The 13489-nt window shown below is 55.8% G+C and overlaps 1 protein-coding gene across 3 annotated transcripts in view; it reads left to right on the top strand.

Moving 5' to 3' along the window:
- The window catches only part of Hmcn2 (hemicentin 2), a 141161-nt gene extending 128251 nt beyond the window's left edge, over window positions 1-12910 (top strand). For 2 of the 3 annotated variants that reach the window (XM_074052994.1, XM_074052993.1), the window contains exons 87-98: window positions 2019-2168; window positions 3621-3758; window positions 3848-3969; window positions 4301-4538; window positions 5626-5688; window positions 5825-5947; window positions 6643-6777; window positions 7747-7875; window positions 8349-8669; window positions 9273-9392; window positions 10195-10321; window positions 11075-12910. In XM_074052994.1, coding sequence (XP_073909095.1) covers window positions 2019-2168; window positions 3621-3758; window positions 3848-3969; window positions 4301-4538; window positions 5626-5688; window positions 5825-5947; window positions 6643-6777; window positions 7747-7875; window positions 8349-8669; window positions 9273-9392; window positions 10195-10321; window positions 11075-11420 — 2012 coding nt within the window. In that variant the 3' untranslated portion in view covers window positions 11421-12910. The remainder of the gene's footprint in view (window positions 1-2018; window positions 2169-3620; window positions 3759-3847; window positions 3970-4300; window positions 4539-5625; window positions 5689-5824; window positions 5948-6642; window positions 6778-7746; window positions 7876-8348; window positions 8670-9272; window positions 9393-10194; window positions 10322-11074) is intronic. The other variant, XM_074052995.1, reaches the window with a different exon arrangement.
- Window positions 12911-13489: the final 579 nt, after the last annotated feature.

Raw genomic sequence — 13489 nt, 5'->3', positions numbered from 1 at the left:
TCCTGTTGAAAAGCCCCAAATCCAAACACAGAGTCCTGCCCATGGCCTCTGTGCTGGTCCCCCAGGGATGACAGAACTGAGGGCTTCAGCAATAGACACTTATTCTCTCATAATTCTGGAGGCTAGAAGTCCGAGATCGAGGTGTCAGCAAGGCGGTGAGGAGGAATCTGTTCCAGATCTGTCCCCAAGCTTCTGGTGGTCTGCACCCTCGGCTGGCAGAAGCACCATGCGGCAATCTCCCCATGTGTGCCTATCTCTAGATTTCCCCTTTTTATAAGGAAACTGGCCTACTGGGTTAGGTGGGGTCCAACCAAATGACTGAATTTCCACCTGGTTTCCTCTCTAAAGATGCTGTTTTCAACAAGGTCACCTTCTGAGGTCCTAGAGGTTCAGACTTCAGCATATAAGTGAGAGAGACACCCAGTTCAACCTGACAGTCTTATTATTTAGTGGAAGTGACTGTTTTCCCCTCAGAAATACGAATTGCAGAAAGGTAGATTCTATAGAACTCTGAAGAGATAAAAGTGATATGTGCCATAATTCAATTACCTGAACAGCTGGCATAAATATTTGGGGTATATCCTTCCAATTTTTTTCTCTGAATGTAAAGAGACACATTCTTTCTTTTTGTAAATGAGGTCAACTTTAAAGGTTGTCTGTGTAACCTGTCGTTTTTACTTTCTGTCTTGGGTGACGCTCCATGATCATCAGCCTGGGTCTGCATCTTTCAGTATCATTGCATGGAAATGTTTTCACCTTAATTTTTGTTGGTTTTGTTAAATAAGCAACAGTTTCCTTTTTCACCTTCCCTTCCCAAATCCACACCATGGTGCTCGTCTCCATGGGGCGACCTGAATATTTCCATACGATAAGTAAATTCCTTCAAGGGGCTTTGCAGAGCTAAGGGAAATCAAAGTTTTTCAAACCTTTGTCTGTAGACCTGCCCCTCCTTCTCTGTCAGCCGAGGGGCCCAGCCCTGGCCTTGTGGGAGACCAGAGGCTGCTGAGACACTGTGGGTCTGAGAAAGTCACAGTGGTTTGCCATTTCTGGGTTCTGAGTTCCTGTCCCCTTCCAGGACCACTAGGTCATACTCCCACCTTCTTTCCTACAGCTACCAGCTCCTTCCACCTCCCCTTATCAAAAGTGAGGGGGGGGGGTCATGGCCTTCTGTCCTTTCCCTCCACCCCAAAGTAGAGGATATGATGAGAATCAGCCCAGACAGACTGCAAACCTCATCAACTCCCAGCCATAGGCTGTAGGAAATGGCATGACTTCCTAGAATCCAAGAGCAGCCAGCCCAATTTGTCCATTTAGGATCCTGGCCATGGAGTGTTTCATGTTATTTTTTGACAGGTCATGGGCAATTTGTTGTTAATTTCCCCTGAGAGCTGGTGAGTGGAGAGGCAGGCTAACTTCTGTCTCTGCCCCCTGGAATGCCAGCTGCCCGGAGGAGACAGCTGGTCCATCAGGCAGAGGAAATGGAGGCCCCCAGGGTCCATGGTATCCATTTGTTAGTGCTAGAGAGCATCTGCTTCCAGACAGCCTGGCAGTCACTAGGACACCAGCCTGCCCGAGCCAGGCCATGTGCGGCCAGGGCCACCGATGGAATGGGGACAGTCAGATGATGGTATTCAGACCCTGGCACGGTGCCCTGGCCTCTGCAGAGTGCCAGACCCTGTCATCATGGCTCCTGGCTTCTGAATGTCTGAGGACCCACCTCCTCATTTCATAGATAAGCTACCTCAGTGTGGCCTGGGGGGCTGACTTGCCTGAGGTTCAGGGAAGGTGACAGCAGAGCCAGCATTAGATGCTGGCACCCTGTTGCAGCTCAGGGCTCCTCCTCACAGGAGCCCATGTACATTGAGTCCATCACCCATCAGCTGTGTGTCCTTGGGCGATACTTTGCCTCTCTGAGCCTCAGTTTATCCCTTCATGAAATGGAAATGACAATAGTACCTCTGGATCCAGGGCAACAGGTGGATAGTACATGTCACTACTGTTGTTTTCCTTCCTCTCAGGGGAGCCCCGGGGAAGCTGGGGCAGCATGACTGGGGTGATCAATGGCCAGGAATTTGGTGTGGCTGTTCTCAACACCAGTGTACAACAGGAGGCACGCTCCAGGGTTACCACCATCAGGAGCATCATCAGCCATGTCCCGGCAAATGTGGGTAAGTGGAGTCAGAATGGCATTTGTGTCTAGGCCTACTGCCTCAGTCCCCTGGGATCCTTGCACATGCTGGGTTCAAAGGCTGCACCCCGAGGCGTGCTCAGGTCTGATTCCCTGAGGAGATGGGACAGACTCTAACAGCTCAGTCCAAGCCACAATGCAGGAAGGTCCTCTCCAGCTCGTAACATACAAAACCACTACATTTAAAATCAAACTGAGGACTGGGGGCATAGCCCTAGTGGTAGAGCACTTGCCAAGCAAGCGAGAGGCCCTGAGTTCAATCCCCAGTGTGGCAAGAATAAAATGAAACCAGTAGGGAAGTGGAATGAGCTGGATTCTGTGGAAAAGGGGCTCAGGTCTGAAGCCGCCGACTGCTCTGGAAGGGTTTTTTCCATGGTTAAGGCCGAGGCTGGTGGAAAAGTGAAAGATCACCAGAAATGACCAAGGGGCACAGGCTGGAAGAGACAGAAAGGATGAAATGTGCAGAATCAAGTCAGCTAGAAAACCAAAGCACTAAGAAGTGTCTACCTGCAAAGACTCACAAAGCAGGGCGTTCTGAGCAAGCACAGACCTTCAAAATGGCCTTCCTGGGGCACATGGCCAGAGCAGGGGGGGACAGTGCTGACAGAGTCTTTACCAGGAGCACATCCTCAGAAGCTGCTCTGGTCCCCATCTTGTGTGATCAGAGTAGAGTCAGGGGACTTTGGCTGAGGTCCCTTGCAGCCGGCTGTCATCAGAGAGCAAGTGAAGCAAGGCTGGGCCTGGCTGCTCATTCCAGCTGCAGGAGCCAGGAAGAACATCTGGACCCTGGCTCGGGGGAGCTGAGCTCAGTAGAGACAGCAGCACGAGGTTGAGAAGGTTCTTCCCATACACAGGGGTCCAGCTTCTTCCTGTTACCAACACCTGTCACCATTGTACCACTGTCCCTGACCTGAGCAGGCTGGGAGTGTGGTGGTATCCTCTGGCCCAGTCTGGCCTGACCTGGCCCCAAGAGATCTGGACATCACATGAAAGTCTGAAATTCCATGTCTAGGGCAATTCTTTTGGCTCTTTTTTTTTTTTCAAAGTCAATGGTTTGGAACAGTCCTTCCTCTCCTAGGCTCTTCTGGAAGTTGTCTGCAAGTTGGAAAACTTGGTTGATTTTCACCTCGTTTCAGCAACGTATGCTGATAGGCTCTAGAGTCCCAGGCTCCAGGAACCCTTAATCTGTTTTGTTGGACCTAGTCAAATATCGCCAAGCTACATACATTTCTTTATACAAATTTATTTTATTAATTTTCACAACTGACTTCACCAGTTCTCAGGTTTTGGTTAAATAACTAGTCTATGGGCAGAGAAGGAAAAGGCTGAGCTCTCCTGGGGGCAGTGGGGAGCCATGCAAGGATCTCGAGCAGAAGAGCGGCTGGTCTGACACACAAGCCCTAACCCAGCCTCTGTACCCTGCCCTGTCTAGGGTCTCTGATGCAGGTGCTGGTTGTCACCATCTCCCCCATCTACTGGGCCCTAGCTGGAGAGAGTGGCAAAGCCCTCAATGGTTACTCCCTGACAGGCGGCCGCTTCCGGCAAGAGTCACATGTGGAATTTGCTACAGGTGAGCAGGATCTTCCCCCGGGTTGGGGGCTGAAGCCCAAACCCAGGGCCTCTCCCAGTGGTGACAGTGGGCTGTGGGGTGGATTGCAGGAGAGCTACTTGCGATGACCCAGGTGGCTCGGGGCCTAGATCCCGATGGACTCCTGCTCTTGGACGTGGTGGTCAATGGTGTGGTCCCTGAGAGTCTGGCTGACGCAGATCTTCAAGTGCAGGTGGGGCCGTGCGGTGGGGTGGGTGAGAGAGGAGGGGTGTCCTGCTCTACCATCCCTAAGCAGTCAGGTCCACGTTCCTTCCTGACACCCCAGCCACGGGGGTCAGGTCACGCTCTGAACTTGGACTTGGGTGATAGCAGGTTATCATGAGGCTGTACTGGAACCTGTTTCTCGGGGACAGCATATTCTTCCCACTCCATAAGCAAGAACGCTGCCCAGCTGCTGGGAGGTGGAGCAGAGCGGCCTGCTCAGGGCTTTTCCCCCAGCCCCCCAATCCCTTGGGTTTCAACCCCAGGTGTGCTCCTCCTCCTCCCCCTCCTCCCCCTTGCAGGACTTCCTGGAGCACTATGTGCAGACGGGGCCTGGCCAGCTGTTCGTGGGCTCCACGCAGCGCTTCCTCCACGACAGCCTAGGGACAGCCCTACGCTGTAACCACAGCATTCAGTACGACGCAGCACGAGGTCCCCAGCCCCAGCTGGTGCAGCACCTGCGGGCCTCGGCTATCAGCTCGGCCTTCGACCCTGAGGCCGAGGCGCTGCAGTTCCAGCTCACCACGGCCCTGCAAGCTGGTGAGGCCCCATCCTCTGTTTCCACCCCATGTTCTGGCTAAGAGCTGCCAGGGGCCCAAATGCAACTGACTGAGTTGCACAGACCATGGACCAGAGCAGCTCAGCTCCTGCTTTGTCCCCTCCAAATTGTCCCCTCCAAATTGTCCCCTCCATCTACCACTCACAGCCCAGTAGGGACTAGGCTCTTCAGATCATTCCTGGCAAACCTCCATCTTTCCCTAAGCCCCAAGGTGAAGGTTCAGCCACCTAGGGCTGATGTTCAAGTCTAGCCACACCCCATGCTGTTCTCCCAAGGTGCCTGCATCAAGACCCATGCAGGGTGCTGGGAGCCACTGTTGGAACCCCTGGAGACCAACCTCAGCATGCCTGATAGTCTCAACCCATGGGTGCTAAAATTTCTAATGCTGAGCAAGGGACAGTGGGAAGAACACAGCTGTGAGGTCAGGTTCAAATCCCATCTGTAGTATTTTCCAGCTGTGGGACCATGGGGGCAGTGCCCTGGTCCTCCCTGAGCCTCAGTGTTCAAATCTGCATGAGGGTGTGGCATGGTTGGCCTCCCAGGGTGTGAAAAGTAGAGGTGCTGCCTCGAAAGCTCCAGCCTGGCCCTAGTTGGTACCTTACCAAGGGTGGCTGTCCTTACCACTACTTACATCGTCTGAGCTCCATCCCATATCCAGAAGGCCCCACCTTCTTTTTTGTGCCCACTGGATGCCGTGGGTTATCCCCTCTGCATGCCCCCCCACCCCATGCACCGACACCAGGTTCTCGTAAGCGCAGTTTTGTACTTCTGATTTCTGCTTTTCTCCAATGGTCTCTCCTGGGTCTGCCTGGCTCTCTGCCCAGCCCCACTGGAAGCCCCTTGGGTACATCTATACAACTGGGCACGTCCAACACCCATCTCTTCCAACAGGCCTGGGCAAGAAGTGAGCTTCCTGCCTCCTGGCACCAACCTGGCTCAGAATAGAGGCAGAACAACTAGCTGAGGTTCACTGCCTACTCCAGCTGTAGGAGGGAGCCTGGGCCGTGGCCAAGGTGGCCTGGGGACTGGTACCCTCGTGTCCTCAGGGCCATCCTCTTTGCCTTGCAGAGGAGAATGAAGTTGGCTGCCCTGAGGGCTTTGAGCTGGACACCCAGGGCACATTTTGTGTGGGTGAGCACTCCCCCATCCCTACCCCATGCCTTCAGCATAGATAACAGAGATCCATCTCTCAACCTGGGATGCACAACCTGTCCCAGCCAACTGGCAGGAGGCCCTGTGAGCAGACCACCGATCTCTCCCTACCCAGACAGGGATGAGTGCTCTGGTGGCCCCAGCCCCTGCTCCCACTCCTGCCACAATGCACCTGGCCACTTCTCCTGCTCCTGCCCAGAAGGTTTCACTCTGACCTGGGATGGCAGGAACTGCAGAGGTGAGTAGGCCCCAGGAAAGGTGCTACTAGGATCTGGTCCAGGTGTGCAAGAGGGTCCCCAGGGCCAGGACCCTGACCATAGAACATTCCTGAAGACATTGATGCCAGCCTTGGGATTCCAGGACCTGCCTCCACCAGGTCCTATCCTGCTACGAGGGCCACAGGTGGGAGAGGCTCAGATGTTAGAGGTGACAGGGTCCCCAAGATGTACGTTCATGACATTCATACCTGTGGGTCCTGGACACACCTGAAGGCTCTGCCCACGTCCAGCCTCAGTTCTGGTTGATTGCGGATGGCATGTGACCTGACATTGGCCCCAGTTTCTCTGCTTGCCCCCTGGGCAATGTGGCTGGATGGCAGGTGGGGCCCTGAAGACTGTCCTGATGCTGACTCCGCTCTGCACCCTCCATTCCCATCAGTTGGACCTGGGGTAACCAGTCTCCATTGAGCTCCGGCTGGGGCCCAAGGTGACATGGTCTGCACCCTTGTATCGGAAGCTGCGGGCAGAAGCTCTCAGGTCCCTTGGCAGGCTCTATGTTTAGAGGGGAGGATGATGGAAAGCTGTAGCAGGAAGGCTGGGGTGCTTCATGCCCAGGCTCCTGGGCTGGAAATGAATCCTGTGTGGGTTGACTGGGTAAGGCTCAGAGTGCAAGGGGGCACGTGTCCATGCAGCCATCTGCCTGGCCTGTCCCCAGATGTGGACGAGTGTGCATGGGATACCCACCTCTGCCAAGAGGGACAGCGCTGTGTGAACCTGCTCGGGTCCTACCACTGCCTCCCCGACTGTGAGCCCGGCTTCCGGGTGGCTGCTGATGGGGCCGGCTGTGAAGGTGACAAGGGCACAGGGTGGGGCCAGACCAAACTCCTGAGAACGTAACCAGTGCCAAGGTTCAGCATCTATCACGGGGATGCTGAGCTTTCAGGGGACCAAAACTCTCTTGGCAGAGGAGCACTTGAGGCCAGAGAAAGCCTGAGCTGGGGTCCAGAGGTCTGCAGCCTGGGTACCCTTGACGAATGTCTTTTCCTTTCACACCTCAGGCTTGTCATCTGTTCGATGAAGGGGCACAGGTTGGGGATGGCAAACATCTGCCACCTCTGCTGCCCTTTCACTATCCCCAGCCTAGGGACTGTCACCTCTGAGTCCTTCTAACACAGCTTCCCCAGTGGCCCCTGTGGGTCAGCAACAACTGGCCTTGGGGTTGAGACCTGGGGACTGCCCTGGAAGGAGACCCCCAGGGTCTTCCCATCCCAGTGTTCTATGGCTTCATGGAGACAGGCCACTGGTGGAAAGGAAGCATGATGATCTTGAACTCGGAGGATGTAGCTGGTCCTCCTCGTTGGGCTGCCTTCCACCTCCCCCTTCTTCCTCATCGTTTCTTCTATTTTAGCTCCTCCCATGTAACCAGCTCCTAAACCCTTCATATGCACGACCCAATTCTCCCTCACGACACTCCATGGAGAGGGCTTGTCTTTGGCCCTTTTTACAAATGAGGAAACTGAGGCCCAGAGCAGGAGTGTTGTTTGCCCAAGGACTAGCGTATGGCAGAACTCAGCTGGAATCCGGGACTCTCTGCCTGCAAAGACACCTTTTAAACCCCTTCCTTTCTTTGTACCTGCAATTTTGTTGATCTACAACCGGTAGCATGGGGAGGGGGTTTAAGTGCTGGTGTGCAACCTGGTGGCACTACAGTTGGGGAAGGGATGAGACCCAGATGTGGCAGGAGGGGGGAGGAATGGTACATCCCGGGGGGAGGGGTTTGGATCAGCCCCGCCCCTGACCATGCCCCACACCTCTTCAGATGTAGATGAATGCCTGGAGCAGTTGGATGAATGTCACTACAACCAGCTGTGTGAGAACACCCCAGGTGGTCACCACTGTGGCTGCCCAAGAGGGTACCGTCTCCAGGGCCCAGGCCTGCCCTGCCTAGGTATGGGGACATCCAGCCCCTTCCTGGGGCTCTGGTCAGCAGCCCTAACTCAGGGCAGTGGGTGTTTATGGAGATGGTGAGTTCTGAGAGTGACCAAAATGGCAGCAAGGCTGACTGCACTCACCAGGTCCTGAATCTGTGCTTTACTCCACACCAACTTTGCAGGGGGTAGGGGGTAAGGGTTGCTTCCCTGGAGGCCAGGAGGGGGATGAGAAGGGAGATAGGAGGCATGGGTGTAGAGTGGACCCAACTGCTGTGGAGCTGAGCATGCTGGAACCTGGGGTGGTGCTCACAGCTGAGGTGGTGGACCTGGGATCAGAGTGGGGGTCACAGAGGGCTGGCATGGAGGCAGCCCACAGGGCGTATGAGGCACTGGATTCCTGGAAGAAGAGGAGGCAGCTAGTGACTGGAGTGGCCGCAGGCTGTGGGAGACCTGAGCCACCCTCTTCTCCCTGCCTGGACTCCCTCTGCAGATATCAACGAGTGCCTGCAGCTGCCCACACCCTGTGCCTACCAGTGCCACAACCTCCAGGGCAGCTACCGCTGCCTGTGCCCACCGGGCCAGACCCTCCTTCGGGACGGCAAGGCCTGCAGCCCACTGGAGCGGAGTGGACAAAACGTGACCACTGTCAGCCACCGGGGCCCCCTTGTGCCATGGCTGGGACCCCGGGCCCCCATCCCTGGCAGCTCCTACCACACCTGGGTCTCCCTCCGGCAGAGTCCAGGAGCCCTAAGCAGCATGGGCCGGGCCTGGTGCCCTCCTGGCTTCATCAGGCAGAATGGTGTCTGCACGGGTAAGGCTGGGCCCAGCCACCCCATGATCACACACCCCTGGGCTCAGGGGGTGGGCAAGAGAGGTGGGGGCAGAAGACTGTGTCCTCCATGCAGGGACACTCAGAGCCGTCGCTGTGCGGATGAGCAAGGGACTTCTGAGAGGGGGGTGGAGTGTTTTTCAAACTATCTGATGGAGGACACTTTGTCCAGAGGGGGGACAAATAAATGCTCCCAAAACCCACTTGAGAAACATTGGCCGGGAAGGGAGATTGGGGGAATGAAGGAGAATGTGCTAGTTAGATATAAAGAAGAACTGGTGAAAACAGGGGTTGGGAACCAGGACAGCCCCTGGACCACGTGGAAGCTGATGGGGTAGCAGAAAGAGGTGCCCTGCTTGGCACAGGGTTCGATAAGATAATGCCTTGGTAAGCAAGAGGACAGGGTCTCCACTCTCCCCAAGCCCAAAGACTCCCTGGAGCCAGGGTTGGGTGGAGCAGGGTGGGGAGCAGGCCGCCTTGGGTAGGGACTTTCCTGGCTGCCCCAGAGCTGATGGGTAGGCATGTAGTCACCCAGCATTTGTGACTCAGCATCTCTCTGCCCCCATCCGTCCCCACACGGGGCAGACTTTGACGAGTGCCAAGTAAGGAGCCTGTGCCAGCATGCCTGCCGCAACACTGAGGGCAGCTACCAGTGCCTCTGCCCCTCCGGCTACCGCCTCCTCCCCAGTGGGAAGAACTGCCAGGGTGAGCGCAGGCGCCACTCTTCCAGACCCCAGCCGACGGTCTCAGCCCTCTGCTCTTTCCAGCCCCTGCATGACTGTGGTGGGAGGTGGGGACAGGAATACCATCTCAGAGGTGTGGGTAGCACACTCCACACAGGAGCCTCAGGAGATCACGTGGGCAGGCTCTGAAGATGCCCTCCAGGGCCAACCCCAGCTCTGCTGTGTGTCCCTGGGCCACTTTCTCCACCTCTCTGAGCCTCATTCCAGGTGAAACGGGGCTTACACAGTGCTCCCTCACTGTGTGAGCTGGGGTGAGACCTGAAGATGTGGGCACAGCTGCTGGTGGTGGCAGTCTTAATGTCCTCTAACCCCCATTTTCAACACAACCCCCGATGGACATGAGGCGGGAGATGGTGGGGTTGGGGCTGGTCCGGCTGCTTCTCCAGAGCTATAGAGTGGGAATCGTGTCAGCCCAACATGTCTCCACCCCTCGCTCTCTGCCATGAGGGTCAGTCAATGTCCTCCAGGAAGGGCGGGCATCCACTGAGGGATGGGGCATGGGCCATCCCTGGGACACCCAGGGTAGGAGGAAGTCAGCTGCTGCCCCAGCCCCAATCTCTAGGCTTTCTACCCTGCAATGTCCCCACCATGGGAGGTGCTAGGGACCTCCAGGCTGGCTGAGGATAAGCTGGGGACAAGGGGCTGCCCATCTGGTTGGTCCTCTGAAGGTGTTACTCTCACTCTCCCCCGCTCCTGCCATCTCGGTTCCTGCCTTCGGCCTTCATTCTCCATCTTCTCACCACCCACCCCCCTCCATCACGCAGACATCAATGAGTGCGAGGAAGATGACATCGAGTGTGGGCCGGGCCAGATGTGCTTCAACACCCGCGGCAGCTTCCAGTGCGTGGACACGCCCTGTCCTGCTGCATACCGCCAGGGCTCCAGCCCCGGGTAAGGGCTGAGCCGGAGTGGGGGTGGGGGGCACGCCATCTGCCGGAGGCTGTGCTGCTTCCCCTCTGGCTCCTGTATGGCTGGCCGCCCCAGGCCACCCAGGGTCAGGGGAAGCTACATCTTCAGGACAGCGCATGGCAGGCAGAGCTCATCCTGCAGCCAGCTTGCAGCAGGATAGGAGGGATGCAGGCAGCCACGTGTGGGACAATGGGGCAGAGAACGATGTCACACACACAGCCCTAGACACAGAAATGCACACCCAAACATAAACCAGCGACACCCCTGGAGCCTACAAAGGCCCTTGGCGTCAGGAGCTGATGCGGTTTCCTAGGGCTGGGTCTTACTCTGGACCATACAAATCAGGAAACGTAGGCTGGCAGTGTTAGCGGAAACCCGGGCAAGGCTGAACTCATTCCTTTGAGCCTCCACCCCCGTGCTGCAGATGCAGAGCGTGTGACTCAGCTCCTGGGCATCTCCAGATGGACCTGGAGCACTCGAGTTTTATCACTGCCTTGTGTCCGCTGAGCGCTCCAGGGAAAGTCCACAAGGGGGACTTGTTCTGGGCGTACGGGGCACTCGGGCTCTTTTGGGCCTCGGTTTATTGATCTCTAAAATGGGCTAACAGTGGCTCTTGTGGGGAAGGCATCTGGGACGCGGGTGGGCGCGGGCAGAGCTACGGGAGTTAGGGGTGAGTCCAACTGGGCCACGCTGGATGGCAACCCGGGTCCGTCGGTCTGTCTGTGCGGCCCGCAGGACGTGCTTCCGCCGCTGCTCGCAGGACTGCAGCGCCGGCGGCCCCTCCACGCTGCAGTACCGGCTGCTGCCGCTGCCCCTGGGCGTGCGCGCCCACCACGACGTGGCGCGCCTGGCCGCCTTCTCCGAGGCCGGCGTCCCCGCCAACCGCACGGAACTCAGCGTGCTCGAGCCCGACCCGCTCAGCCCGTTCGCGCTGCGCCCGCTGCGCGCCGGCCACGGCGCCGTCTACACCCGCCGCGCGCTCACCCGCGCCGGCCTCTACCGACTCACCGTGCGCGCCGCCGCGCCGCGCCACCAGAGCCTCTACGTCCTGCTCATCGCCGTGTCCCCCTACCCCTACTGAGGCCGGCGACGTCATTGGCTGCAGCTCTGCCCCCTCCCCCTCCCCTGGGTGGGAGCAGGAGGAGCCGGTCCACCCCCACCGCCCCGGCCTGGCGGGACAGGGTGGCCCTTGCCCATGACACCTGATGTGACAAGGGGAACGTCCTCTTCTCCCGCCCCGTGCGTCAGCGAGACCTTCAGTAAACACGGCTCTGTGCACAGCCTTGACCCCGGGACAGCGGGCCGCGCTGGGGCGAAGCCTCACGTCTGACCCGCCCCTGCAGGATCGCCCCAGAACGCCGCTCGCTGGGCAGGTGCACAGGCACCAGGACACTCGGGAGGAGCAGGCCCTGGGGGCGGCTGCAGCTGTCGCCATCCACACCTTGAACCCAAGGGTGTGTATATAATATAAAGAGATTGATTTTAACCGACTTGGTTTTTTTGTCCAGTTATTGAGGGGCTTGGGCAGGGAGGGAGACGCCTCCTTTCCCTCTGACCCAGGGTCACTGGAGCCAGAGTCCAGCAGAGCAGGTTCCTTAGGAGCCCTGTGGCTCAGGCACGTCTCTGGGCTGTTTCCTGTGAAATATGAATTTTGCAATAGCGCCTCCCCTCCCCCCATAGGGGCTGGGGAGCATTAATGAGAATTCAAAGTGCCACACAGATGTGGTAGCAAAAAACAAAAATCTTATATTCTTAAGAATAATAGCTATATACATTTTTTTCAGTATTGGGGCTCGAACTCAGAGCCTACACCTTGAGCCCACTCCACGACCCCCCCCCACCCCTTTTCTGTGATGGGTTTTCCGAGATAGGGTCTGAGAACTGTTTGCCGTGGCTGGCATCGAGCTGTGATCCTTCTGAGTAGCTAGGATTACAGGTGTGAGCCACTGGCTCCAGACAATAATAGTTATCTTTTTATTGTATATACTTAAGGTGTTCAACAGGGTGCTTTGATATACACGCTTCCTTCAGGACCCCTGGGATACCAAAAGCTTTGGATGCTCAGGTCTAATAAATGATAAAATGTTTGCATATGACCTACACACATCCTCCTGTGTACTTTAAATCACCTCTAGACTACTTAAAATACCCAACACGTGCATTTGCTCGGTAAAAACACTACGCTGGATTCTGTAGAAAATAATGGCAAGAAAGAAGTCTCACACGTTTTGTGCAGACACAACCATCCGGGTCCAATTTCTCACCCCAGGGCAGCTCAGCCGGCATGGGATTGTTTGAACCTGGGATGAGAGCCGCAGGTATGGCAAGCCGGCTGTGCTAACATATAAAGATTGGGGTGGGTACCGATGCTTACACTCTGGTTCTTGCACTTCAGCAAGCACTCTACTACTTGAGTCATACCTCCAGGCCTGAAGTGGCTCTAATAAAAACATCTATCATTTCACATATGCTTTTTTGTGGCACGTATCTAAAATGTACTCTTTTAACCAAAATCCTAAACTTTTTTTTTTCTTTTGGTGGGATTGGGGTTTGAACTCAGGGATTTGTGATTGGAAAGCAGGCACTCTACCACGTGAGCCACAGCTCCAGTCCTTAACCAAAATCCTGAAACAGTATTATTGGCTGTTGTGCTCTTGTGCATTAGCTCTTGAAGGAATTCATCCCATACAGTCATCAGTTTGCATCTTTTGTCTTAAATCTTCCCATTTCTTCCCACCCCATCTCTGAACAGTTTTGTTCCCTGTTCCACCTACAAATGCAATCAGACAGTATTTCTCTGAGTATGGCTTATTATTGATTTTAAAGGGTTTTTTGTGTGCTTTTGTTTCTTGGTGGGACTGGGGTTTGAACTCAGGGTTTTGCACTTGCAAAGCAGGCACTTTACTGCTTGAACCACAACTCCGGTCAATTTTGCTGTAGTTATTTCTGAAGATGGGGATTCTGAGAACTATTTGCCTGGGATGTCCTCCAACCACTACTGTCCTGATCTCAGCCTCCCAAGTATAGGATTTACAAGTGTGAGTCATCAGCACCTGGTTTAAGTATTTTGTGTGTGTGTGTGAGGTGCTGGGGTTTGAACCCAGAGCCTACACCCTGAGCCACTCCACCAGCCCTTTTCTGTATTGGGTA

Source organism: Castor canadensis, chromosome 13, assembly GCF_047511655.1.
Source record: "Castor canadensis chromosome 13, mCasCan1.hap1v2, whole genome shotgun sequence".
Lineage (NCBI taxonomy): Eukaryota > Metazoa > Chordata > Mammalia > Rodentia > Castoridae > Castor > Castor canadensis.
Note: the sequence above shows the minus strand (reverse complement) of the source record. Positions and strands in the feature narration are given on the sequence as shown.